Source organism: Aulonocara sp. 'chitande type north' Nkhata Bay, linkage group LG9, assembly GCF_057382095.1.
Source record: "Aulonocara sp. 'chitande type north' Nkhata Bay isolate Kocher_YH1m ecotype deep benthic linkage group LG9, A_spYH_male_GT1.1, whole genome shotgun sequence".
In the NCBI taxonomy this organism is placed as follows: Eukaryota; Metazoa; Chordata; class Actinopteri; order Cichliformes; family Cichlidae; genus Aulonocara; species Aulonocara sp. 'chitande type north' Nkhata Bay.
The window spans coordinates 15,284,477-15,309,711 of NC_141352.1; the positions used below are offsets into that span (position 1 = coordinate 15,284,477).

General features: G+C 39.9%; 1 protein-coding gene across 2 annotated transcripts in view; it reads left to right on the top strand.

Moving 5' to 3' along the window:
• cntnap2a (contactin associated protein 2a) overlaps positions 1-25,235 on the top strand; it is a 409,058-nt gene that overhangs the window by 375,093 nt on the left and 8,730 nt on the right. For both annotated transcript variants that reach the window (XM_086306026.1, XM_086306027.1), the window contains 3 exons: positions 7,035-7,268; positions 7,511-7,644; positions 15,385-15,478. In XM_086306026.1, coding sequence (XP_086162152.1) covers positions 7,035-7,268; positions 7,511-7,644; positions 15,385-15,478 — 462 coding nt within the window. The remainder of the gene's footprint in view (positions 1-7,034; positions 7,269-7,510; positions 7,645-15,384; positions 15,479-25,235) is intronic.

Consider the following 25,235-nt stretch of genomic DNA (forward strand, 5'->3'; position numbering starts at 1 on the left):
CGGATCACTGCAGTTGTGAGGTCTCAGAATCAAAAGAATGACAACACCATGGAACAGAAGTTTGATACCATCAACAAAACTATTGACTACCCTACACACTAAATACACAAGATTTACACTAAACGTCGCTAAACTTCCTAAACAACTAAATGCCATGTTGCCATTGAATTTTGTGATTGGTCGACATGGTACATAGGAAAGGGTGGGTTTTTTTGGTTTTGTTTTTGCTCACAGGTGGAGAGCGCTTTCAAGCCTTTTCCTTATAAAAATGCGTTTTTACCGTTTCTTCCTGCAGTAAATATAAACAATGAAAGTAAACCAAAAAAACCAAACATTGCATATATTTTTATCATAACTCTGGTTTTACGTGGCCTATCAACACAATTTAAAAAGTCCACACAATTGTTCCGTCTGTCCTGCTCACATCTCCAATGGTTGTACACATTGTCATTAACGTGGCTTCACTCCACATCAGCCACACCGCTTTGCTAGCTAAAACACCGGTGTCGGCACATAAGGACGCTGTCATTAGCAGTGTTGGGTAAGTTACTTTAAAATAGTAACTTAGTTACATTACTAGTTACTTCTCTCAAAAGTAACTCAGTTACTTCAAGTTACTCGTTACTTTCAAAGTAACTAGTTACTAGGGAAAGTAACTTTGGTTTTACTCAGAATTCTCTTGTTAATGTGTTGCTTCCATAACTTTGCCAATCTTCTAGCTTGCTTACTTGCCACAAGTGCACTGTGCCACCTACCAATAGAAAGAAAAAGATAATGTGCATATTTCCACGAGAGAAATCCCATGCCTGGACCGTCATTGACTGCTGCCATGATTCTAGCCTACGTCACAGTGTCATCTGCGCCTTTTACATCCAACACAAAAACTGCAGTCGTGGTGCTTTCGATTGTACTCAGAACTCGGAAATTCTGCCTTCCGAATAGGAAGATGTAGGTAACACCAGACTGCAGATGAGCTGCATACAGAGCTGGACTGGGACAAAAAAATCATCCCGGGCATTTTGACTAGAGACTGGCCCACCATTATAGGGAAAATCATAAAGCCTTTGAATGAAAACAAACACTGCTGTGACAGTGATGTACACTGTTTTGATGGTATATATGCATCAATCTATCAATCGTTTGTTGTAAGATTCAGATAATTATTTTTTAAAAGCTAGACATTTTAAATGAGAATAAGAAAGAAAAGTATTTCTTTGTGCCCCCCTTTCCCTGTTAATGCCCTACCTGCCCCCCTGGCAACACTTTGCTAGACCCGCCCCTGCACAGTTACCAGCTGTCAGCTACTTAGAAAAGGATCCTGGTGTTATTTGTCTCTCAGAAACAGTTCATAACTTCCCTTCAACTCATTCATGTCACCTAAAAGGTAAACCTGTTTCTCCATCACCTGCTCAGCTCTGATGATCCAGTAAGGACATCTCCTGGTTTCATCTTCATGTTTCCCTCTCACCAGATAACCAAACCATATCATGACCAGCAGCTTTTTTGCAGCTGTGGCTCCAGCAAACATCAGCTGATACTAGAAATTAATATTAAATAAATTCTAACAACAGCTGATCAAGCTTAAACGTGCTGCTGTTGTTTAGCGCGACATCCGCTGGTTTCCTCTTTCGGCGCAAAGTGGGCGATAAACACACAAGAGAGAAAAGACGATCAGCTGATCACTGATCAGTTTTCATGATTGAAGTAGAAACGGGAGAGGGAGAATGAGAGAAGAAGAGGCAGCTGTGCAGCAAAGACACAGAGTAACTCCAGCTTTGTGCCATTTTCATTGTAGCTGAATTATGGGACAAACTGTTCCTTTTCACCTCAATAAGAAACGCGTAATATTTTCTCTGAATACCAGACGGGACGGTTGGCAACTCTAATAACTTATGAACAAAATAAAGTTAAACATCATTAACTTCATAGCACCCACCCAGCTGTATAGAAACTCCGTCATGCTAGCTAGCACGCAGTACGGAAAAAGTCAGAATAACGAAAATAAACTCCACCTAAACTTGGTTCATATCTGACCCAGAGAGACTGCAGGTTATAACTTCTTACCTGAAGTTCAGTTCACACTTGGACCGGCGGCCGCCTGGGGTCTCTTTTCCTTCTGCGTCCCTTTTCCTTCATCCACCTGCTGCCTCCACCACTTGCTAATGTTACTGAATCTGTGGAAGCTCCGCGATAGCCACCACACGAAGTAACGAGTAACGACCCTATCTAAATCCCAGTAACGAGTAACGCGTTCCTGATTTTGGCATAATAACTAGTTACCGTGCTCGTTACCACAATAATAACGTAGTTACTGTAACGCGTTACTTAATAACGCGTTAGTCCCAACACTGGTCATTAGTGATGTGCGATACCACTGAAAGTAAAATTCAGGGTGGTATCGATCTGATCTGATACCGATACTTTATACAAAAACGTATTTTATTTATTGTGTCTCAAATGATAGCATCATAATGATTACAGGTCATCAGATTAGTTGTTCTTATCACTTAATAATGCAGAATTCATCATATAGAAATAAAAAAACTGAAGTTGTGCGCTATTTGAACACCTTGCCTGCCTGCCACACTAAAGGACTCCGTGAGAGACGTCTGTCTCGCCCTAGCAGCACCTGTCCATGTCCACTCCTCGTCTTCAGTTCGCCTCAACATACGCTCGTCATATTCTGTGATATGATTTACTCTGAGCAGTAGCAGTTTTTGATACGGGTGACACGGGCGGCTGCCCGGGGCGGTATTGTGGTGGGGCATCAGCAAAAAATAAATAAATAAATTGCTCGTACTCATGCTGCCCGACATCAGCCAGCGCATATTGGGAATGGCATGGGCACCGATTGGTTTTCTATCACCCATTTCCTGGGAGTAAGGGCGCCCTCCGTTTGCAAGGTGCGCCTGCTGCTTGCGGCACAGGGAGGAGAGGGCGGGGCGGCGGGGGACTTATAATTTGCACCGATGTTTTTCCGAAATTCTGTACGCGAAAAGTGAGCGCGAGAGCCCTCAGGGCGCCTGCTCGCTGCTGAAGTCAAAGTAAACTTTATTGTCATCTCCGCTGCATGCAGTACACTATTGAGAGAGACGAGACGACGAGGCTCCAGTTACAGCAGTGCAAGTAAACAAACAATAAATATAAGAAGAGTAAGAAAATAAATATACACTTTAGGACTAGGAGTAAAGGGATCAATAACAATTTAAAATTAAAATTTTATATTTTGATGATTTAATGTCTCACACACAACCCGTGGAAAGGGGAGGGAGGCCTGCTGCCTCCAAATAGAGCACATTTCATTCATAATTTTTTCATTCATAATGTTGTAAATCCAAGCCCATTATGTATTCATGATTTGAATCCTGGGTTGTGTGAAATCCCAGAAATACACCTTAGACAAAGTGAATCTGTGAACTAAGGTGTAGGTCGCGTTGCATTGTGGGTGCCGCGCTCCCACAATGCATTGCGCGTGACGTCAACTCCAAAGCCCTATTAGGTTATGTTGTGGCGATCCTCGAGTTGGGGGATTTGTGTTCATACTGCAGTCCAAAATTAAAACCAATGGAAGATGGACAAGCAAAGTTCAAAGCCATAAGGTGCTCAGTTTAGAAAAAATAGAAAAGAAGAGGAGGAGAAACGAGCAAAAGATACAGATAAGAAGATGTGTCATTGGATAATGGCAGGTCATCCTGAAACGATCAGAATCAGAACACTTTATTAATCCCGAAGGAAATTATGTGGGTTACAGTTGCTCCAAAGAGAAATGGTAAAAATAGTAACAGTAACAGACTAAACTCCAAACAATACATTATGTTACAGATTTTAATATTAATTAGTCATTGTCAATTGTTGATTTGTCCTGTTCTCAATGTATGACGAATTATGATGGCTGTTTGGTAGCCGTTTGCATACTATGCATACTCTCCCTCTCTTCATGTGTGTGTGTGTGTTTCTCTGGTAAATTTAGTAGTTCCTTCCAATGTAGACTAACCGAATGAAATAGGTTCTTCCCACTGTGTTCCTGTTAATGATAAACTACAAATTTCCCCTAAATTACTAAAATATCGATATTTTAATGTGAGAATCGATTCTAGAACATAAATGAATCGATATTTCAGGATCGATCCGCACATCACTAGCTGTCATAGCCTGTCAACAACGTTGATTTGCTGCGTATATACGAATGTGAATCGCGTTATTGGCTGGACTATGGGATAAGGTGGCATCGTTCTAATCCTATATGGGAGCAGCCAGTCACTTACTAACACTGCAAAGCAGAATTGTTAAAGTTTTAATTTTAATTTCAATACAGGTTGGATTTTTATTTTATTTTTTATTTTTTTGTGCGCAACGCAGATTTTCTGTGCGCAGAGACCGTGCCAGCAGTGCACAATTGCACACGCGCGCAGCTTAGAGGGAACATTGATGACATGTGACTTCATCATCTATTTCCTCCTTTCATTCCTTTGTGTCCCTCTTTTCCTTCACTCTGCTACAGTTTTTTTTTCCTTTCATTTGGACTCACTGTCCTCTTTGTCTCTTTGCTACTTTTTCCCCCTCATTTATGCTCTGTTTTTTCTTTTCTCCTGCCACTCCTTTATAATTATTTTACTCTTGTCCCCATAAATATGTATTCCACTTATTCCTCCTCCGTTTCTTACTTTGCCACACTTATTTTCTCGCTCCTCTCTCAATTGCCCCTCTCCTGGTTTCTCAGTTTTCTGCCCTTTTCCAAATTTCTCTCTTTCCCTCTCTTTAATGTACCACTCTCTCCCCATCCTCCCAGCTAGTGAAAAATGCATGAAGTCAGCCATAATTGCATAGTGCATTTCCATTGTATCCATATTTACACACTGCTCAGGGGACCCTGCAGTATTGTTATTATACACTCTCATTCTTTTGCTTTTTTGCCCTTGAGGGTCTCGCGTGGAGCTGGTGTGCACATGTACATACGTATGAACACACGCACGCACGCTAAAACTTGCAAAAATGCAATTGCACATGTACCTGTTGAGATTTGCACTGCTCAGAATCCACATCCGAAACTACTTCTCATACTGACATGAAGTACACACACACACACGAAAAGCTCCAGCTCTGCAGCATTGCTCATACCCCATTAAGGTTCCAGACAATTTTATGTGTTGCTACTGAAGCTCTGGGTAACAAGTTGGGGTACTTTCTTTCCTTCTTTCCCCAGTAGGAAAGAGAAAAAACTTACTGTGAGAGTATTTTAAACGTGAAAATGCTCTCCATGACTTACATGAGTTTGTTTCTAGTGTATATTATATACTACATGAACACATCGCTAAATAGAGCTAACAGGTGTCATCACACACACAGTTCATTATACTTAATAGACTACAATGATTGTTAGTACTTGTTACTGACAGTAGAAGAAAAACTCACCTTGTCATCATAGACAGTATAAAAGATGTAAGTAAATACTTTGAAATGAGTAAATGAGCATTTCTGCCAATGTGGTTGCATAAACTGCTAACTATAAAATACTCTATGTCGGTGATTCCCAAAGGGTTGGCTAGGGCCCCCTGGAGGGCTGCAAAGGTACTGCAGGTGAGCTTGAGTAATAACAGAAATTCAGTTTGAAGTTTATTTAAAAGCATTTACATTTAATTCATTCATTTATATAAAATGTTGATCAAACAGGTAATAATCTGCTCTTACATTGAAGTTTGTGCCCGAGTCACAGGTGGTCACACATTGGCCAACATTGCTGTTTATGTTTTTCAAATAAAGAATTTCAAGGAAATGTTTTTTTTTTATTAAAGTGAAAATAGGAATAGATAGGATATGTCTTCTTGACTTTGGGAATGGCTGCTCTATGAATATTTAAATGAAAGAAATAAATAATTCTTATTTACTATGGTAATTCTTCCTAACCATGTTTAAGCTAGGTTTACATTTGTCTAAACACATCATTTTTTAAGTTAATTTTGTCAAATTTAAAAGTAGTTTGACAGGTTTAGGGAGGATAGCACTTTCTAATATGGAATATCTGAGCTTACCCATAACAATAAAGTTCAGTTAATACAAAAAGATTGCTAAAATGGGTCTCTCCAGACTTCTGAGGCTTGGAACTATATGATTATAAGCTAAATAAAGGATAAAATTGGTAGGTAACCTGAATAGAGCTGAGATTTTGCTTCTGTGGCAATACTATTCAGAGAACTTACCCATTTTCAAGTAATAAGTGTTCTATTAAATTAAAGTAATGTAGCTTGAAGTATTTATTGTACTGTGTCTGGTGGGAGCTGATGGGTGAAGTGAAGCTTTAAAAAAGATGCATAAATGTGTTCGCTTGAAATTCTGGACCCATAAGGGCTGTAATTTTACATTTCACCGTGGCTGCAGAGGGAAGGAGAACATGTTGAGGCATATTGCGTGGCATTTGCACACATACACACACACACATACGCACTCAACCCTATTCTCTCTGCTTTCCCTGCAACCATTCTCTTTAATTTCACACGTATTATGCCTTTATCTCCTTTTTAACTGACTCGCAGACATGGCGAATGAGTACACGTACACACGAACACAAACAAGGAGTGTAACAGAAATAGACTATAGAAAAATAAGGTCTCGTCTTCTCGATATTTGATTATGAGAATCAATAAGCCTCCTGGTATGGTTGAAATATGCCATTAGGTTTGTTAATGTACTGGTAAACAGTGCATTGTTTGGTTTCAAATGCTGGACTACAGCAATTTAACACTCGCTTTACTACATCATCTGAACACAGCCTTATTTATGTGTGTGTTTATTCCCCTCTGGCTATATAATATGTCTACCCTGTTGTGTCTTTGCATCTATGAGCTTGTGAGTGGCTCCCTGTGGCTTGTTTTTGATGGAAAATTCTCTTTCTTTCTTTCTTTCTTGGTTTCTTGCTTGCTTGTGTTTTAAGCGCACATTACAACACAGTACAGTTGAAGCAAGCAACATTTATTGCATTTGAGTGAGAGCTTAATTTTGGTCCTACATTTTGTTCCTTCTTCCATCATCTCACCCAGATGTTGGAGGTTTCTTTGAGGCAGGGACGCTGGTAAAGTACAACTTCCTGCCTGAAGCCATTGCGGGAGCCAGTAAAGACACCAAGGTGTTGACGCACCAGCTCACGCCACATGAGGTGAATCTAACAAAGGAGGAGGTGGCCTTTAGTTTCAGCACATCCAGTGCTCCAGCTGTTCTGATGTACGTGAGCTCCAAGACGCAGGACTATCTTGCCGTGGTGTTAAGACAGAATGGTAAGGCTGACACGCAGCACACACACACACGCACATTAAATTGTTGCTCACCATTGCAGACAACATTTAAACGTCTTCCTTGCAGCACACATTGGTATAATCTCCAAAAATCCTCCTTAGTCAACGACCAACCACGGAGCAGCAGCTGACAGAAAACTGCTTTGATGATATATAAGGCCTAAAAAACTGACTGCGCCACCTAGTGTCTGAGATTTTAAACTGCTGTATCTGTACGTCTCCAGGTTCGCTGCAGGTGCGATATAACCTGGGTGGTCTGAGGGAGCCGTTCACCATAGATGTGGACCAGCGTAACTTGGCCAATGGACAGCCACATAGTATTAACATGTCCCGTCACGACAGGAGAATCACCATCCAGGTACAGAACCAACACGCGTGCTCATCTGAGCTCTTATTATAGTCTTTTACTCAGAGTAAGGATTACATTTCAACTTACTGTGCAGCACAGGGACTTTTGGGTCCCATACAAATTAAAAACACTCACATATTCTCAGTTACGGGTACAGAACTACACGAGCGCAGGAAGTGTTAGCTCAATGGTTTGCAGTAAGTCAGAGAGGAGTGCAGTGTCCTGTGCTGTTTTCACCTGTGATGAAACTGCTTGTCCTTTGCCACTGTTAATCTACTTCCAGTAGACAGCCTAAGTATAGCAACAGAGAACGCATCGATCTGTGCGCGCGTGTGTGTTCGCGTAAGCGCATATTGTTGTGTGTTTGCAACTCCACAAATTCTTTCCTCTATGCTGATAATTAAATGCATGTGCTTGTGTGGGATATTTTGTGCGTGTGCATGTGTTTGTGCATATCAATTACTTCTATCCATGTTGCCGTTGTGTGCGTTTTATGTGCTCGTGTGTTTTGTGCGACTGAACAGCTTAGCTCTGATCGATACAGCCAAGCCTAGTCAGTAGCTGTCAAGGATGGAGTGAGAATTCAGCTAAACTATTACTGGCTTTATTCTGGGCTAAGATGCACACATTTGGCTGCAGGCTGGAGTTTAAGGAGGGCTCTAAATGGATAGAAGCCACTTGTAAAAGCCAGAGATTGATTGCATCCAGATCGGAATAAATTCATATTTTCACTGACAGGTCGGGGTTTGCCAAGAAATGGATTGTCACAAGAAATGAGAAATAAAAAGAAACAAATGGTCTTGGATTCTAAAATTAAACAACAGTTTCTGCATGGCTTCCTATAGAATGTGTAATTTGAATACTGTATCTGCACACTAACGTAATATACTGATAATATCAGACACTTGAATGGCTTAACCATTTCATACTGTGGGCATATTTATATTCCTTATACGCACAGGAAACCCTGTGAATCGAGATCATGGATGTCAAACTCATTTTCCATCAAGGATCAGATACAGCTCATGTTGATCTGAAGTGAAACTTCCCTTTCTGTCAGTGTAAAGATGTTGAACTACATGTTTATTTTTAGGAAGAAGAAGTGCAATTTTAACAGAACTTACAGTTTTTTGCTATATAGAAATTGAAAGAAATCCATCAGCATGACTTGAAGTGTAAGGAATAAATGTGCAAGATTATGGAAAACGTTCTGCTGGCTCATTGCCCAGACTGTCCTGTAATTACAAGTAGAAAGTTTTGTTAAGTCACTAAAAATGTGCTTTTTCTTAACCTCTTGAGCCTTTGCAAAACAAAAACAATTAAAAAAACATTTCTATAGTCAATAAAGAAAAAACAGGCACTCTTCTTCCATTTAAACGCTTATCTATTACTTTACTTTAGTATAAATGGCCACAGGGAAATATTATTAGGAAAAGCTGTAAAACCTATGAAAATACAGGTAAAAGTTCAACATTTAAGCTCTTCTTGGCGTTTTCCAAAACTGTATAATGGGCTGTATTACAGTCTTTGCACGTCCAATTGTGGCCCATTGTCCTTATATTTGACACCCCTTATTAAATGGGTAAGCCCTTCACATGTCACTCCCCTCTAGTGGCCAGAAGGCACCATAGCATTAAACTTAGCTATAAAATGATTCCCATCCTCTGTGAAAAATTGCTTGGCTCAAAGCTTCAAGCTGCGGTTGTGTAAGAGCATGTGATAATTAATATAGCAGCAGTTTTGCTTACAGTTCCTATTGATCATCATATCATTACTAGCATAATTGTTATGAAATAAACACATCAAAAGTTTGCAAAACAATTTAAAAAAGAATATGTATGTTACGTGCAGGGAGACATTGTTGAGATTATCCGGTTCATTTCTGCATTTGAACATGTAAATATGAATATGTTCAAATGCAGGATGTTTTTGCAGGATGCTGTCATTGTTATGTTTAGAGGATATAGACATAAAGGAAAAGAATGAAACAGTCAAATGTTAATATAAATTTTAAAAGTTCGGTTTCAACACTGTTAAACAGAATATGCATCTAACATGAAGTCTTTTAATTCTTGCTTTCATTAAGTGGAATTAAATGCGAACTACAATGAATCACAGTCCCATACTCCCAAGCCTGTAATCATTCAATCTACACTACTACAGCCCTTAGATCTCTCTGTCTGTCACCTGCATGAAGCAATGACCTCATCCATCCTGGGATCTCATCACCTACTTTCACACACTGCAGCGAAAAATTTCAGACAGCAAGAAAATTAAACTGAAACATCCAATGATAATCGTTTTCTAAGCAAATCGCATTCCTGTAGCTGCTCATCACTCCGCTGGGAGTACTTTAACATAACACATGCTTTCGTAGTGGCATGGAAAGTGATTGGAGCATCCGCTAGACTCCTTGCTCATCACTTACACACACACACACACACACACATGCATACATGCACACAGTGTGCTCTGCGCTGATTGAAAGCAGCTTAGTTGTGTCTAGATCGACAGTGTCGAGGTTCAGTCTTGCCTTGAGTATGTGACTGAACTACTAACTCTATAGTACACAATCCCAGTGTGGTTCTTTCGAGGTGCTGCGGCTGTACTTTAAAAAAGAAAACAGAAAAACAATCCTTTTTTAAATTTTTCTCCCTTTATAACAGGTTAACAGTTAAACATTAAAGTGTGTTAAGAATTCAGACGAACACTGATGGGCATGATGTGGTCATTTAGATTTAAGAAAAAAAAAGGCATCGATGAGTGATCTGTGGGGTGGGGAGATGAGGAGAGAAAATAGATGACGTTTACAGATAAGGAATGAGAAGTAGAGCCAGAAGGTACGTTGACAAAGATAGCTTTGATGAGTGAAACTTTTTCATGTTGCCTTACCGCCTCAGGGCTCTTTTCAAGGTACATGCACTTGATAGCCGCACGTAAACAGACGCAGACTTGCATACCAACAGACACGCCTGCACTATTGAGATCCTGTCAGATCAGCTAACTACAAAGGCTTCACACTGCACTACAAAAATCAACATTATTCAGTCTAACTCATCTGTCCATTCCAATACTGTATAGCTTTCCTTACTTCCCAAAGGTTCTCTCATAACTCACATACCGCAGAGCAATTTTTTTCTACTTTTCTTTTCAAAATCAGCCTTGTCTGCAGGTTGCACTAATGAGTAACAAAGAACAGTACATGTTCTCCTCAGGGGGACTGCAACAACAACAAGGAACCACGCTAAGCATTAGTAGGCAGTAAGCAGTCAGCATCAGTGGGGTTATAACTCTAAGACCTAGATACTTGTGGATGCAAGTATAACAGTATAACTATGTGTATACAAAAATTACTGTCTTTACTTTGGCATCATGTCCCAATTTATGCAGAAAAGGCACCTTTTGCCACAAGAGGTGAAAATAAGAGTAACCTTTCTATGCTTTTGTAGGCAAGGCCTGTTGGCTGTCCATCTGCTGGCACACTTTGCTCACTGCACTGAGAGTGTGTGATTATTCTGTTTATTCCATGGGTGGCAGTATTTTAATTCCAAAGGCTGGGTCCATTTAACAAGAATAGAAAGACATGGAAAGGTGGCAAAAGTCAGTCAGTCAGTTTGTTTCTGAGTGACCAGCTTTTATCTTTGGATGAAAAATTTTGAACCTGGGAGTAGTTTCGTTCAAAAATGACAGCACCAGCACCAGGGGTCAATGATTTGTATGAGTATTTAAATGATGTGAATCATATATTATGGCCGTAGTCTCCATACCTCAACCCACTTCAACACCTGTGGGATTATTTAGACCGATGTGTTCAGTAACGCTCTCCATGCCCATCATCAGAGGACCGAAGCAGCGTTTATATTTAGGCAGCATGGTGTATCATCCATCCATTGAAATGTGCCAAATCACAACAACGGTCGCCTCAAGGTGCTTTATATTTTAAGGTAAATACCATAACCCAACAATTAGAGAACCCGTGTGAGTAAGCACATGGCAATAGTAGAAAGGAAAAACTCCCTTTTAACAGGAAGAACTCTCAGATACATTGTGGACACATTGTAGAAGATTGCAAGAGATTAATAATAACTAATGATTAAAATAATAACTAATGGCTGAAATATCAACTGAAAGGTGCACTGAAGCATTAGTCCTTCACCTTATTATAGACTATATGATGATTTTTTTTTTGTAATCATAACCATAACATCCATTTATAAAGCATTTTTCAGACCTGCCAAATGGCCCTGCGTCGTTTACGTTGCAGTTATGCTCCATGAGGGGCCTCCAAGAATGACTCAGGACCAAAGTCAGGATAGTAAAGCATGAAGAAGTCAGCAAAATATTTAGAAACCCTAAAACCCTTAAAGGTGATCATCAAATATTTGTATCTTCTTTATCATTTAGAAAAAATGGGGCAACTGTGAGTGATATATAAAGTGTGATACTATGTCGGTGTTGTTTTATCAGTTTGTTCCACCTGCCTCTGTATAAATATTCATCTTAGAACACATGCGTGGTGCAAACATGACCTTTTTCTACGAGATGATCGCACAGCTTCGGTCACTCTTTGACGGCGAGTCGTTTGAAGTGTACAGAACATATGAAGTGTACTGAACTGCATGCAGATGCTGAGATGCTTAATAACTGCTTTTGAATGCTGGAAACTCTACTGGCTAATTCCAAGGCTTGAATTTTTGTTTTGTTTTTTTTTAATTTATTGAATAATGCATTAAAGCCTAAAATGCCAGTTTTGTCAGTAGCTGCCATCAGCACTGAAAATGGAACTAGCCTGTTATTATTTTTGTGCACACGCTCATCAAAGGCCTAGTTGCGAGCATCCGAGATAACAAAATGAGTGAGAGGCAGAGATATGAGTCAGATGCAATAAAAGTCAGTTGTGCTGGTGGGGCTGGCAGTGGATCAAATTCAATTTCCCCAAATTTAAAAAAAAAGGGATAAGAAGCAGTGGACTGTTTACCTCAGGGTGCAGAGGCCTCACTTTTCTGCTTATCAGGGCTCCAAATCTTAAAGCCATTTAGACAAGCGACTGTTTAGTTTAAAGACAAAGCAGAGAAAATGTGGCAAGACAAGTCAGCGTGTGGTAATTTGAATCAGAAAGAGAAACGAGAGTCAGAGAGAAATGTAGGACAAAAGAAAAAGGCAGAACAGAGCCAGAGAGAGGGGGAGAAGGGGTTTGAAAGAAACAGATACTGTTGTTAGATAAAGAAAGTAGACCCACAAAATATAATGACAAAGATCACTTTGATACGTTGAGATTATCTGAGGATTACTTTAAGGTGAGGCGTTCGCTTGCGAACACAAAATACGTGCTGACATGTACACCCAGGCATACAGAGTGCAGCAAACAGAGGAGAGTGTTTGGTTTTCGAGCAGCCTGTGAGGTCTCGTTAGGTTAGCTCGCTATCAAAGGAGCGCCAAGGCGAGATTAAAATAAGTTCCCCATCTCGCCATCTCTCACTTTGCCTTTCTCACACTGTGAGGGTTTAGAGATGAAAGTCAGGAGTCCCTTCAGGCAGCAGACGGCTCATCTCCGTTTCCTCTTCTCCTCTCCGCCAGTTGCTTCATTGGTTGACTCAGCGGTGTAAATGGCTTGCTGCACCTGAGACCCGGACCAGACGAAAATTCAGCAGTTCACTTAATAATGATGTTAAACAATTTATTCAAGAGGAAAATTAGCATTTCTTTTTGTTCAGTGTTAAATCTGTGATGGGAGTATTTTTATCCCTTAGACATCATTAAGGAAACAGAGGTGCCACGAAGGTAAAAAGGCTCTCAGTGCACTGTAAATGAGTTTGCATATAAACAGCACATTGGCTAAATTAGATTCTTTTTTAGCACGTAGTCAGGGAAATAGATTTCACCCTTTGTTAATTTTCTCTTTGCCTAACCCCTGGTTACTTTGCTTATGTAAGCTATGTGTGACTTTAGAGGCAGCAACTGCGTTTTCTAAATGGCACTGTGTTAAAAAGAAAGAAAGGAAAAAAGGAAAGAGATCCCAATGACTGCGGTTGTAATTGACAAAGTTTGGTAAAATGAGGTTTCTTCCCAGGCCGTCTTCCTCAGTGGATCGTTTTGTGGGGGTTTCAAGACTCAAGCTTCCCTCCGTGGTTGTGCAGTCAATTTGTTTTCTCAGATAAAAGTAAATAAGCTGAGCGCAATTTAATTGTGTCCCATTATCCCACCCTCCAGTCACAGAGGAAAACAAAACCCACACAATGCTCCACTGAGACCAGGCTTTTGGAAGGAATCAAATTAGGATATGTTGTGTGTCTGCATGTGTGTGTGTGTGCGTGTGAGGAGAAAGAGGGAGAAAATAGTCTTGCGCAGCAGTGGGTAGAAAGAAATTTCTTTATGGCAGGACTCTGCTGATTTAAACCTGTAAACAAGCACTACCACACACATACACACGTAAATCTCAGGCCTTTAGTGACAGTCCAGCTCAGCTCCCAGCTAACAGGCTGTGACAGCTATTCAGCACATCAACAGAACAAATTTCCAGGAACAAAAGTCATTGTTTCCAACCAAACTCCTCTACTCCAGTCTGCTTTCTGCAGACTGGTTTATGCTTAGATACAGTCCTCCTGTGGGCAGGGAGAAGGAAAGAAGGAAGATCTTGTTTTTTGGGGGTTTTTTATTCTAGAACACACCGAAAACCAATTTGTTGGTTTGAAATTATTCTCATCAATAGCATCGGCTGCAGCTTTCAAGCTAATTAGAAACTTCATTGAAACAGCAATAACAAGTTAATTATGTTGCAGGGATATTAAAGTCGTGCATTCCCTCCTTCTATCACCCTCTCTGCTCTCACATCTCCACTGATGCTCCTCTTTGTAAACACGCTGCTCGTCTTCCACCCGCCCTTTTTGAGTTCTCAGGAATGCCTTTGAACCCCCCACAGACTTTTGAAATTGCATATTATTATTAGGCATCATTTGTATCATCGTTTATTTCTAGGGAAGAGCTGTTTGTTTGCTGGATAATTGTACAAGATGACTTTTCAGACGTGACTAAAACGAAAATATCACAGCTTTCCAGAAAATATGTTTGAGGTAGTCTGACATCTTTAAAACCATGATGGATTTTAATGTTGGAGTGTTTATAGAATATATACATCTAAGGTGATATTTTAAACAGGGTTATAGTTTATAGCAAATGGTAAGAAGGGTTTTTTGGTCCAGAGACATTTCTAACACTCAGATTTTATGGTCATTGTTTGAAGAGTGTAGTTATATATGATGTGTGTAGAAACGCCAGAAGAAAAAAGAAATCAGGAACAGCCTCGGGTTAGTATTAGATGCAATATGTGTTCATCCTATTTACCTGATTTTTGCAAAGTGTTTTTAATTCATTTTCACTGACCTGATCAGGATTCATGGGAATTTAAAATGAAGGATAATCAAGGTATGACTATGTGAGTGGTTTCCTTGTTACTAAGCTACCATATTTAAAGCTTTCCTGGCGTTTGGAAACCACGAGGGGGGACCATTGAGCTTCTGATTGTGCTGTGTTGCTTTGCATTGGCTGACAGCATTGAATTACCATCTTTTGTTCATCATCTTGTGTACTCTGCTTAATGTGCTGATGCAGATCTTAGCCTGGGTCTTTTCAAAATGCTGTGGTCAGTAGTTTTAGTCTAGATTCGACTCCCTATGAAACAAGGATGCTAATGTGTTTCTCTCCCTCCCTCTTTCCTTCTCACTATCTCTTTATATCTCTGTCATGTCTCAGCTGGATCATTATCCTGCAGTCAGCTACAACCTCCCTGAAGCCTCAGACACACAGTTTAACCTGGTCAAGACGCTGTTCTTGGGAAAGGTTTATGGTGAGTGTGTCACTTTAGCTAAACCTTTTCTGCTCACAATTGTGCATTCGGGTCATTATTATATGTATATATGTCTCCCATATATAAGTATAACACTCTGAAATCACACTAATGTGTAAATCAAAGTATCTTTTCATATACATTTAGAGTCCTTTGTCATGCTGAGCATATATGGAACTAACAAGCTCCTCTGACCTATGTTTTACTTGTGAGTCATACAATCTGAGAATAACAGACAAAAAATTAAAAACCAAACATTTCTGCACTTTCCCATGGATATTATGATAGGCTGATATTCTTTTTTTTTTTTTTTTTTTACAAATTAGTTAAGGTTATGATTAATTTATAAAGCTTTCTTCCTAGGGTAGCTTTTCTGTTGTTTAACTACTTACAGTACAAAGTGTTTTGTAAGACCAGTACAGAGAAGTTTCCCCAACACTCTCCAATGTGATTGATTAGTGATTAGTTACTCGGGCAGATATATACCATTTTTCTAAACTGAGTTATTTATATATGTATGAATACATAAATATCTATCTATCTATCTATCTATCTATCTATCTATCTATCTATCTATCTATCTATCTATCTATCTATCTATCTATCTATCTATCCATCCATCTTCTGTGTGAAGTAAATGTACTTTTAGATTTTGTCCACTAGAGAACGCCAAAGACCTGTATAGTGACTTGGCTTTGCCTGATTCATCTTCTTCTGTTTGGTTGTAAATGTGGCAGATCCAGTGCTGTGAAAAATAAAAATAATCACCCCTCCACCACCGTACTTGACAGTTTGAGGTGTTCTTCCTGATCATCCACATCTCCACTTTGGTCTTATCTGTCCTAAAGACACAGTTCCAAAGTCTTGTTATTTGTTCAGGTGCAAATTTGCACATCTGAGTCCTGCTGCCATGTTCTTTTTACACATGAGTGGCTATCTTGTGGCAATCCTTTAATCATAACTGTTTGGTATTTTTCTAATTGTATTGTCATGAACTTTAACATTTAACATGCTTACAGAGGCCCGTAAAGTCTGAGATGTACCTGAGCTTTCTGTATATTCACGGTCCGACCTTGTACTGAATTTGCCTGAAAGGTTGTGATATTAGTTTAACACATGACTGAATGTTTCAAACAAGCAAACTGCCCAAATTTCTGCCTTTACAGAGGTGCTCGCATTTGCTTATTATGAATTAGCCAAGTGCATTTGATTAGCAGCACGTGGCTGCTACTTACTATTCTTTTTTCACATGACTGTATTTTTAAATATGCAAACCCTACTGGGTGGTTTTTGGATCTGCATGTTTCAATCTTCCCAGATCATTTAGACATTCAGCAGTATGGATTTGACATACATTTCAGTTTGCTTTTTTTTAAATGGCTTAATCTTTTTTAGATTTTCAAAGTGGCATCCTTTGCTACACGAGATTCATTAATCCCACAATTGAGATTTTCACAATATTAGTTGGTTTTATTCGATTTTACAGTGACTCGTGATGCATTTTAATGTCGCCACCCCTTCCGCCCTTTGTCCTCTACTGCAAGTGCAGAGAAGTTCACTGAGGTTGAAGCAACATGTGACTTCTCTCACCAGCCAGAACTACTGATGCCGCTGCACACACCACAAGAGCCGAGAGGAATAAAACCCCATCATCAATCTTCAGCCAACTAAACCAGCACATATGCTTTAAGGACAAGCAACTCCTGAGATGTTTGTTTATAACCAGGCTGACACATCAGTAAACCGAAATGTTAATTTTCTACATTGTAGCAAACATCATAACACTAAACCACACAGAGAGAGAAAATAGAAGAACAGGGAACAAATGCGGGTGTTTCCACATCTCATCGGATCTGCTCCACTTCTGTGTTTGGACCGCAGAGACAAGAGAGGCTGTCAGACAGCTGAGCTATCAGATTCTCTGTTTGTGGGAGAAAGCCGCCCTGTGTTTGGTGCAGTGCTCAAACGCACACTCACACACTGATCACAGAGACATCTCCAGTGTCACCTCGCAATCTGTTGATTGTGAGATGTGATTAGTTAACTAGGATAATGAAGGAAGAAATACAATAAGTAGACATTAGAGAAGCATAAAAGAGAAGACATGATCACACGGAGCCGAACACCTTCATAATCATCAGTGTACAGTGAAGATAGGCTTTTTTCTCAGGTAATTAACAGCACCAGAGTCGTGCTTCAAATTCACAAACACTATCAGATAAACACTATTAACTGAACCTTAAATCTATGACGCATTTACCTATTCACTGCTCAAAAAAAACACTTTGAAAACACATCTGATCTCAATGGGAAGCAAAAACCTGCTGAATGTCTACACTGAACTGCGTAATGTGTTAGGAATGAAAGGATGCCACATTGTTTGATGCAAATCAACCTACAGAGGGCTGAATTCATAAACACCTCAAAAGGAGGAAAAGTAGAAAGATGATGCAGCAGACGCAGTTACCGAAATTACATTGCAGCAAATCATAACAGTACTCAGAAGATGCCCGCATGTATGCATGCCTAACAACCTCAGGACATGCACCTAATGAAATGACAGATGGTGTCCTTGGAGACAGTCTGAGGTGCAACGTGGTGGCGTCAGATGGACAAAAACATAAAGTCCCAGAGGTTGTCTGTTGGATTTAGGTCAGGGAAGTATCAATTCCTTCATCCTCCAAGAAACTGCCTGCATACTCTCCCCACATGAAACCATGTATTGTCTTGCACCAGGAGGAACCCAGGAGCCACTGCACTGGTGCCTGTAGTCCGTAAACGTCTGTGCAGTCCTCCATACATTAGCCTCCCCAGGCTATCACTGACCCACCACCAAACTGGTCACACTGAACAATATTACAGGACACACAGCCTCTCCAGACACTGTCATGTCCATCTCATGTGCTCAGGGTGAACCCATTCTCATCTGTGAAAAGTGCAGGCAACCAGAGTTGGACCTGTCAATTACAGTATTCTGTGGCAAATGCTAATAAGGCTCCACGGTCCACAAGGCTGTTTGTAATAGCTCTTGCCTAATCTTAATTTGTTCACATTATCGTAACGTAAGCTTTTAGATAGTATTTCACATTGACTATATGATCCCAGACAACTGTTGATAGAAACCTTTATCCTGAAAACCATAAAAGCATTTACTATTACTATAATTGGTCAGTTCTTCAGTGAATCCACTGACAGAAAAACAACTATAGCTTTGATAATAGAAAAATTGAATTATTCTCAGGTTTATATAACCAAAGAAAAGGCTCTATAAAATCATTTAGCATGTTTGCTGCTCCTGCTGAAATCTCAGTTTCGTGTCCTGAGGTTTGCAGTGTTTGCTGCCCAGGGAGATTGTGCTAAAGTAGTATTGATCATGTAGTGCAGGGATGATTCAACACATGCTTCTGTAAATGATGAAACCTTATGCTTAACGTTACCGTATCCTGTGTATTTATGTGTGTGCGAGTAAAAAAGTGTCCTTACATCAGCGCCTAAGCGGAGGATATTTATGGTTAGAGCAGGATGGAGAATGCATGTATTTTGTTGCACATATCTGGGGTAATGGAGGGGGGAAGTAAGTCCTCATAAAAGAAAAAACTAGATTTTAGTATCAAGACTTGGTTGAAGGTTAGGTTAAGTTAAGGGTTAGGTAACCGGTGGTTATAGTGAGGCGAAATCTGTAAGAAATTACTGCAATGTCCTTTAAAGTGACACAACTGTGTGTGTGTAGGAATGTGGTAGGTGGGTGGTTGATGTACGGCGTATGGGCCTAGATCTATGCGTCCCGGTGGAATAGATGGGAGAGATGAGTCATACATCAGCCAGAGCAGCGGGCACGCTCCAGACTCTGTCCTCTGTGCTGCAAATCTGTCAAGTGTCTGTGTGTGTGTGTTTGAGTGTGTGCATGGACCGTGTGTGAGTCTTTCTAAGGGAATAGATTCAGAGGCAAAGTCAGAGAGAGAAAGAGAGAGCACTAGAAATTGTGACAGTGGGAAAGTACTATCATAGAGAGATGATTGTAACCCTGAGGGTTAGTTGTAAAGGACATGTACATCAGTACCAGTCTGAACTTCTGATTTCTCTCTTCTATTCTTTATCCCCCTGGCCTCTATTTTTCTGTTAACTGTCCGCACTGAATGAATGTGTCCCTCCCTTAAGGTGATACCAATTATTTTACACTGGATTTAAGAAAGATTGCCATTTCTTTATGTGACGGCTTTATTCTGAAGAAGCCTCTATTTGAAGTGGCTCCATGGGTGTAGTTGTTAACCCATTAGCCTTACATGTGAAAGATGTGAGGCAGAACCAGCCTACAAGCTATTGTACTTGTAGTCCAAAACCCAAATAAATGGGAGGGTAGCATCAGGAAGGACATCTGGCATAAAATCTGTACCAAATAAAACATGCAGATCCAGCCACTGTGGCGGCCCTTTGGGAAATAAGAGAGCAGCTGAAAATACCTTCTATTAGCTGTTATTTGCAGACACTGGTCTACTTTTTCACATAGTTTTATTTCAAAATGCACCTGTTCTTTCCCTATAAATCTCCTTGGACTCTCCTATTAGCTGTTTTCAGCAAGATGTGATGTGAGACAGTTGCTGTGTCTGTAAAGTCTGTTGTATGGAGTTTAAGGAAATCTTTATAGAAATAAAGTTTATTATTCATGTTACTATGTAAGCACCATTGCATAAAAACAGGTTTATCTGTGCTCCAAGTTTATCAGTATACAGATTAAGTTGATGTTCACAAAACAGGATCTGCTGCTATAAAGTTCACTTTCTTTAACTTCCTTTACGTTTAATGATTTACAAGAAAATAATATGGTGCAATGCAGAACTCTTGAGCCAGCGTCATGTCCTGACATTTTTCTTCCAACTAAAGACTTTCTTTTAAGTTTTTAAAGTGGTCTTGCTCAATAGCTCTCTTGGCTGACTCAAGGAATCAATTTAAATTTTTAATTTTAGTCACTTTTTTACTAACAGCCTGTTGCAAAAACACATCATTTTTTCGCGTATTGTTAGCTGAATCTATGAAAATTGACAAAGGTAGAACAGTTTGATGGGTATAAAACAGTATTTTTGCACCAGCAAGGTGATTCCCAAATAACTGTCAGCCCAAAACTTGGCATATTTTGGCAGGGTGTGCAGTGTGTCCTTAAACGATTTGAGGATACTGGACAAATGGAGTACAAAAGACAAGGGACATGAGAGATATATTAAGACCTCTTGTTGATCTATCACTGAAGACTCATGAGAAATAAATAGACACTTTATTGATCCCACAAGAAAATGGTTTCAACGGGAGGTTGGCTGTCATTCTTGAGGAACAGAAACATGGAGAGGTGTGAAAATTACACAAGAACTGGAATGAAGATCAGTGGCAACAGGGCTTATGGAGTGGAATTTTTCTTTGCCATCTAGTAGTGTTGTATATTGTTGATTATACTGATTTGTTGTTTTGTTTTGCATTGTTACATATTGATAAATATTAGAGTGCTTTTTGGGTTGTTGGTGCCCACTTGTAAGAGAAATTGGAATTCAGATAGGGGGCAGGTGCTAATAAGAATTTATTCTTCTTCCTGCTCCTTTTCACCCATGGCTGCAGTGCTATATTAATGGGAAGGAGGATTTGTATGTAGGAAATGAAATACTGTTGAACCATTAGGGGTGGGGGAAAAAATCGATACTGTGTAGTATCGTGATATTTTGTTTGCTAATAATCTATCGATACAGGGACAGCAGAAATCGATATTGTGTTACAAAAAAGGTTTTTGTGCTCAGAGCATGTTGATCCTTTTTCTGAGCAAGAATCCTGACATTCCTTCACTGTCCAAATGTGTTTAACTTTTTTTTGGCAGCAATAAACATGACAGTTTACTTATTTTAATTTAAGACATGTTTTATTTTAATTAAGTTTAAAACTTTTTTATTTAATGTAAATTTATATTTTGTTTTAATTTACTTTCAAATTCTTCAGTTGCTGAAGGGGCTGCATAGTTTTCATAAATTGCTTAGTTCAGAATAGCTATAATTATACCAGATGGTTGCATTCAGTTAAGTTGGACTAGACTGTAATACAAACCGTTCAGTTTGTCAACAATAAAACTGACTGAAATGAGAGAAAGACTGAGTGCGAGACTTTGATATTAGATAAAATGAATATTGATAAAGTTTACCTTTATGTACAGAATCTGAATATTGCAAAATATTTTTTTTTTAAATTGCAATAATATCGTATCGTGCGTTAAGTATTGTGATAATATCGTATCGTGGGATGTATGGTGATTCCCACCTCTATGAACCATGTGTGAAACAAATAAATAAATGAAATGAAATGAATGCAAATGTGAAAGATTTGGCTCAAATCGTCATCAGTATGGAGAGAAAATGTCAGGAGAGAGGTACAATATTCAGTGTCTACAAACAATGTTTAAAAAATGTTGAAGGCTCTGTCACGATTTGGGGCTTCAGTGGTGTCGGTGAGATCTTGTCAGCATTGATGGAATTATTAATACCATCAGATCCACCGTGCAATACCATCTTTAAGTCTTAAGTCTACTTAAAGAAATAACAAGAAGTCTGCCTCACACAGTTCAGGCTGTGTGGAAGAAAAAAAGTGGTCATAACATTGCAGCATACTGAAACACCAGTGCATTAGTAAATCATTTGAAGTACTGTCCTGTTGATGACAGTTTTGTGGAAAGGTTGATGGCTCAGCACCCAGTTCTACATAAGACTGCTGATTATGCATGCTGTTGGCCAATTTCTAAAGCATGTCGGGATGAAGTGCAATCAATTTCCTCTCTTCTAAGCATCTCAGAAACTGCCTTTTGGGTTTTGCTCTTTACATTTGGATGCACAAGACACCCTGACGCTGGGGAAACTTAGTGTTAGATGAGGCTGCTGTCTGTCTCCATTTCTATAATCTGAGTGTGCCTTTTTTGGTGCCTGCAGTTTGTGTGTGATAGGATGACATCATACTGTCCTCTGGCTATTACCCTTAGTTGTACTTGTACCGGGAAGTCCTAATCCAGTCCAGTATAAGTCCAGATCCAGGTTTTCTCCAGCTGCTGTCTCAGAGTGGGGGTGGGACTGCAGTGCAGAGAGAGAGAGAGAGAGAGAGCGGGCAAGTGAGAGAGCGGGCAAGAGAGAGAGAAGTGCTTGCCAGTGTGGTACTGTGCTACGAAAATCCACATAACAGGCAGAAAGAACATATAAAGGAAGAGGAGAGGAAGAAGGCTTGCTGAGCATACTGCCTGTAGACGCAAACTCCACATAGGTAGCTACACTCTGATGCATGCATGTTTCACCATTTGTTTGTGTTAGTCCCTGTGCATGAGTGTGCCAAGGCTTCTACAGTTCAGAGTGAGTCATTTGAATATAAACCGCAAATTGAATTTGCAGCAGAGGTAGCGAGGTAGATTCTTTCTTTTTCATGCTTTGAGCAATTTTTGATGCTTTCGAATTTACAAGGAAATCCACCCGCTGGATTAATTGGATTGGCTCATTGTCTGTACATCCCAAACATCCTGATGAAGCAAAAAGCTAGATTTGGAACAGATGAATATGACTGTGTGTGTATGTGTGCATGTCTGCGTGTGTGTAGTCAGTATGGGCAGATGTTGCCATCACAGGTGCGTTTGCCATGTCAAAAACACAGATGGTCTTCACCTGTTTCTCTCTACAACCCCTCTCATCATCCTCTACATCACAAATGCCCTTTTTACACGTGTCCATTTACTGCAGCTCATTTTGTTTATTTATTTATTTATTTCTTCTAATGCTCCAATGAACAGGAGACCATCGCATTTGCAAAAGTACTACAGTTCCCAAATACTGCAGTACACAAGGACCAAAAACTCAAAAAGCAGCTGTGCTCAAGGTTACATGTTTTTTTCTTCTTAAATTTAAGAAGATTTAATTTTCACTTCTCTCTCCATCTTTCTCAATGTCTCTCTCTCTCTCTGTCTCTCTCTCTCTCTCTCTCTGACCCTCCCTGCATCAGCCATGACCAACAACCAGACAGCATGTGTGTGTTTGTGTGGTTCAAAGGGTGTGGTTTGTGGATTCACATCAGTGTTATTTTTGATGCGTCTCAAATGCTCCATACTTTCATTACCCACCTCCCCTATTTTCTCCTTCTGTCACCCTTATTTCAGCTTCCATTTGTTTCCATGGCAACTGTGTTTGATCTCCTCCACCCCTCCATTTGAGCACCCTTCTTGTCACCCCATTTCTTTCCTACCCCCCCCCCCCCACACACACACACACACACACACACACACACACACACACACACGCACACACACACACACGTTCAGATCAGAGACTTTTCTCCCACACCCTATTTTCCCCTCGTGTCTCTCACCTTTCCACTTACCACCACTTCTTCTTGGAGAGGCAGCCACACCCTCCCTCACTACTAGTTCTGCAGTCATCTCCATCCTGCCTTCTGTTTTTTCATCCAACTTCTCCTATTTTTTCCTCCTCTTGAGGCAATTCTTCCACCTCAAAACACATCCCCTACCTACCCATTATCTTCACAGCAGGCCTCTCCTCGCAGCTTTATGTGCTCCCTCACCTTTTGAATTATGCATACGATATCACCGGTCACATCTGATCAACATGCTGACCTTGTTACAGTCGTGTATGCGTGTGCACTAGCGAGCATGTCTTTAGGTATATTTATAAGGGTGGCTTATATGATACATGACACAATGCAACACACGCTCTGTGTATCGTATGATGCCACATTAAATCATTTCAGTCTAAAGCATAATGGATTATGCTCCTCTGTTTTCTAATTATGTTAAGTGTGTGGAAAGCTGTTTGTTTGTGCCCATGTTTTATTGATTAGTCTGGGAAGCTCCATAAGACGCCATCAGGGCAAGCTAAAGAAGCGATTACAAGCCGCGATGTTGTGGTGACTGGCTCTGACAAGGTGATATTACTTGTTAATGATCACGTATTAATGTGTTGTTAAGCACTGGAGCCAAGCAAACCACCCATTAGAAATCTCTGGTTACCTAATGTTCAGTTTTTCCTGACCTGAGATACTGCATGATTTTATTTGATAGAATAATACTATAGTTGAGTCTAAGGTTTACCCAAATACAGGAAGCTGACTGATGCACAAAGGTTGTTTTCTTGCAAGGTAAAAATCACTAGAGTGTTTTCTGTACTAGTATCACTTATATAATGGTGTCGCCGCGTTAACATTAAATAGAAAGCATGGTGTAACATTTGTGATGTTTAAGAATAATGTTCTATCGTTTAAACTACAAGCATGCGGATTTGTAAGGGAAGCTTGTCAGCTATACTCTCAGTGCATTGCCTATGGCATTATGTGGAGAGGAGCCTCCCAACGGAGAGCCTATTAGTATTCACACACAGACCTCTGCAGTGATCAACACATGTTCAGGCACACAGGAGAGAAAGAGCTTCATTCATATTCATTTTACGTGTTATCAGTAATCTGCTGGCTGTGTTTACTTTAATACTGCAAGGCCCTTGCTTCCATCCTGTACCTGTCTCTCCACCTATTTTGCACACCCCCACGCATATGCAAATTCCTACAGTTTCACCATCCGAGGCATTTTCGAGGTGTGAAGAGAGACTCGGATCTGAGACTTGATTGACCGAGGGATGCAGAGCTGCAGTTCAGTTTGAGTGCGTCTGTACATGTATAAAAATGAATACCTTCAACACAAGTGTCTGCATAATTATTGTTTTCCACCTACAAAGACAAACTGCACAGA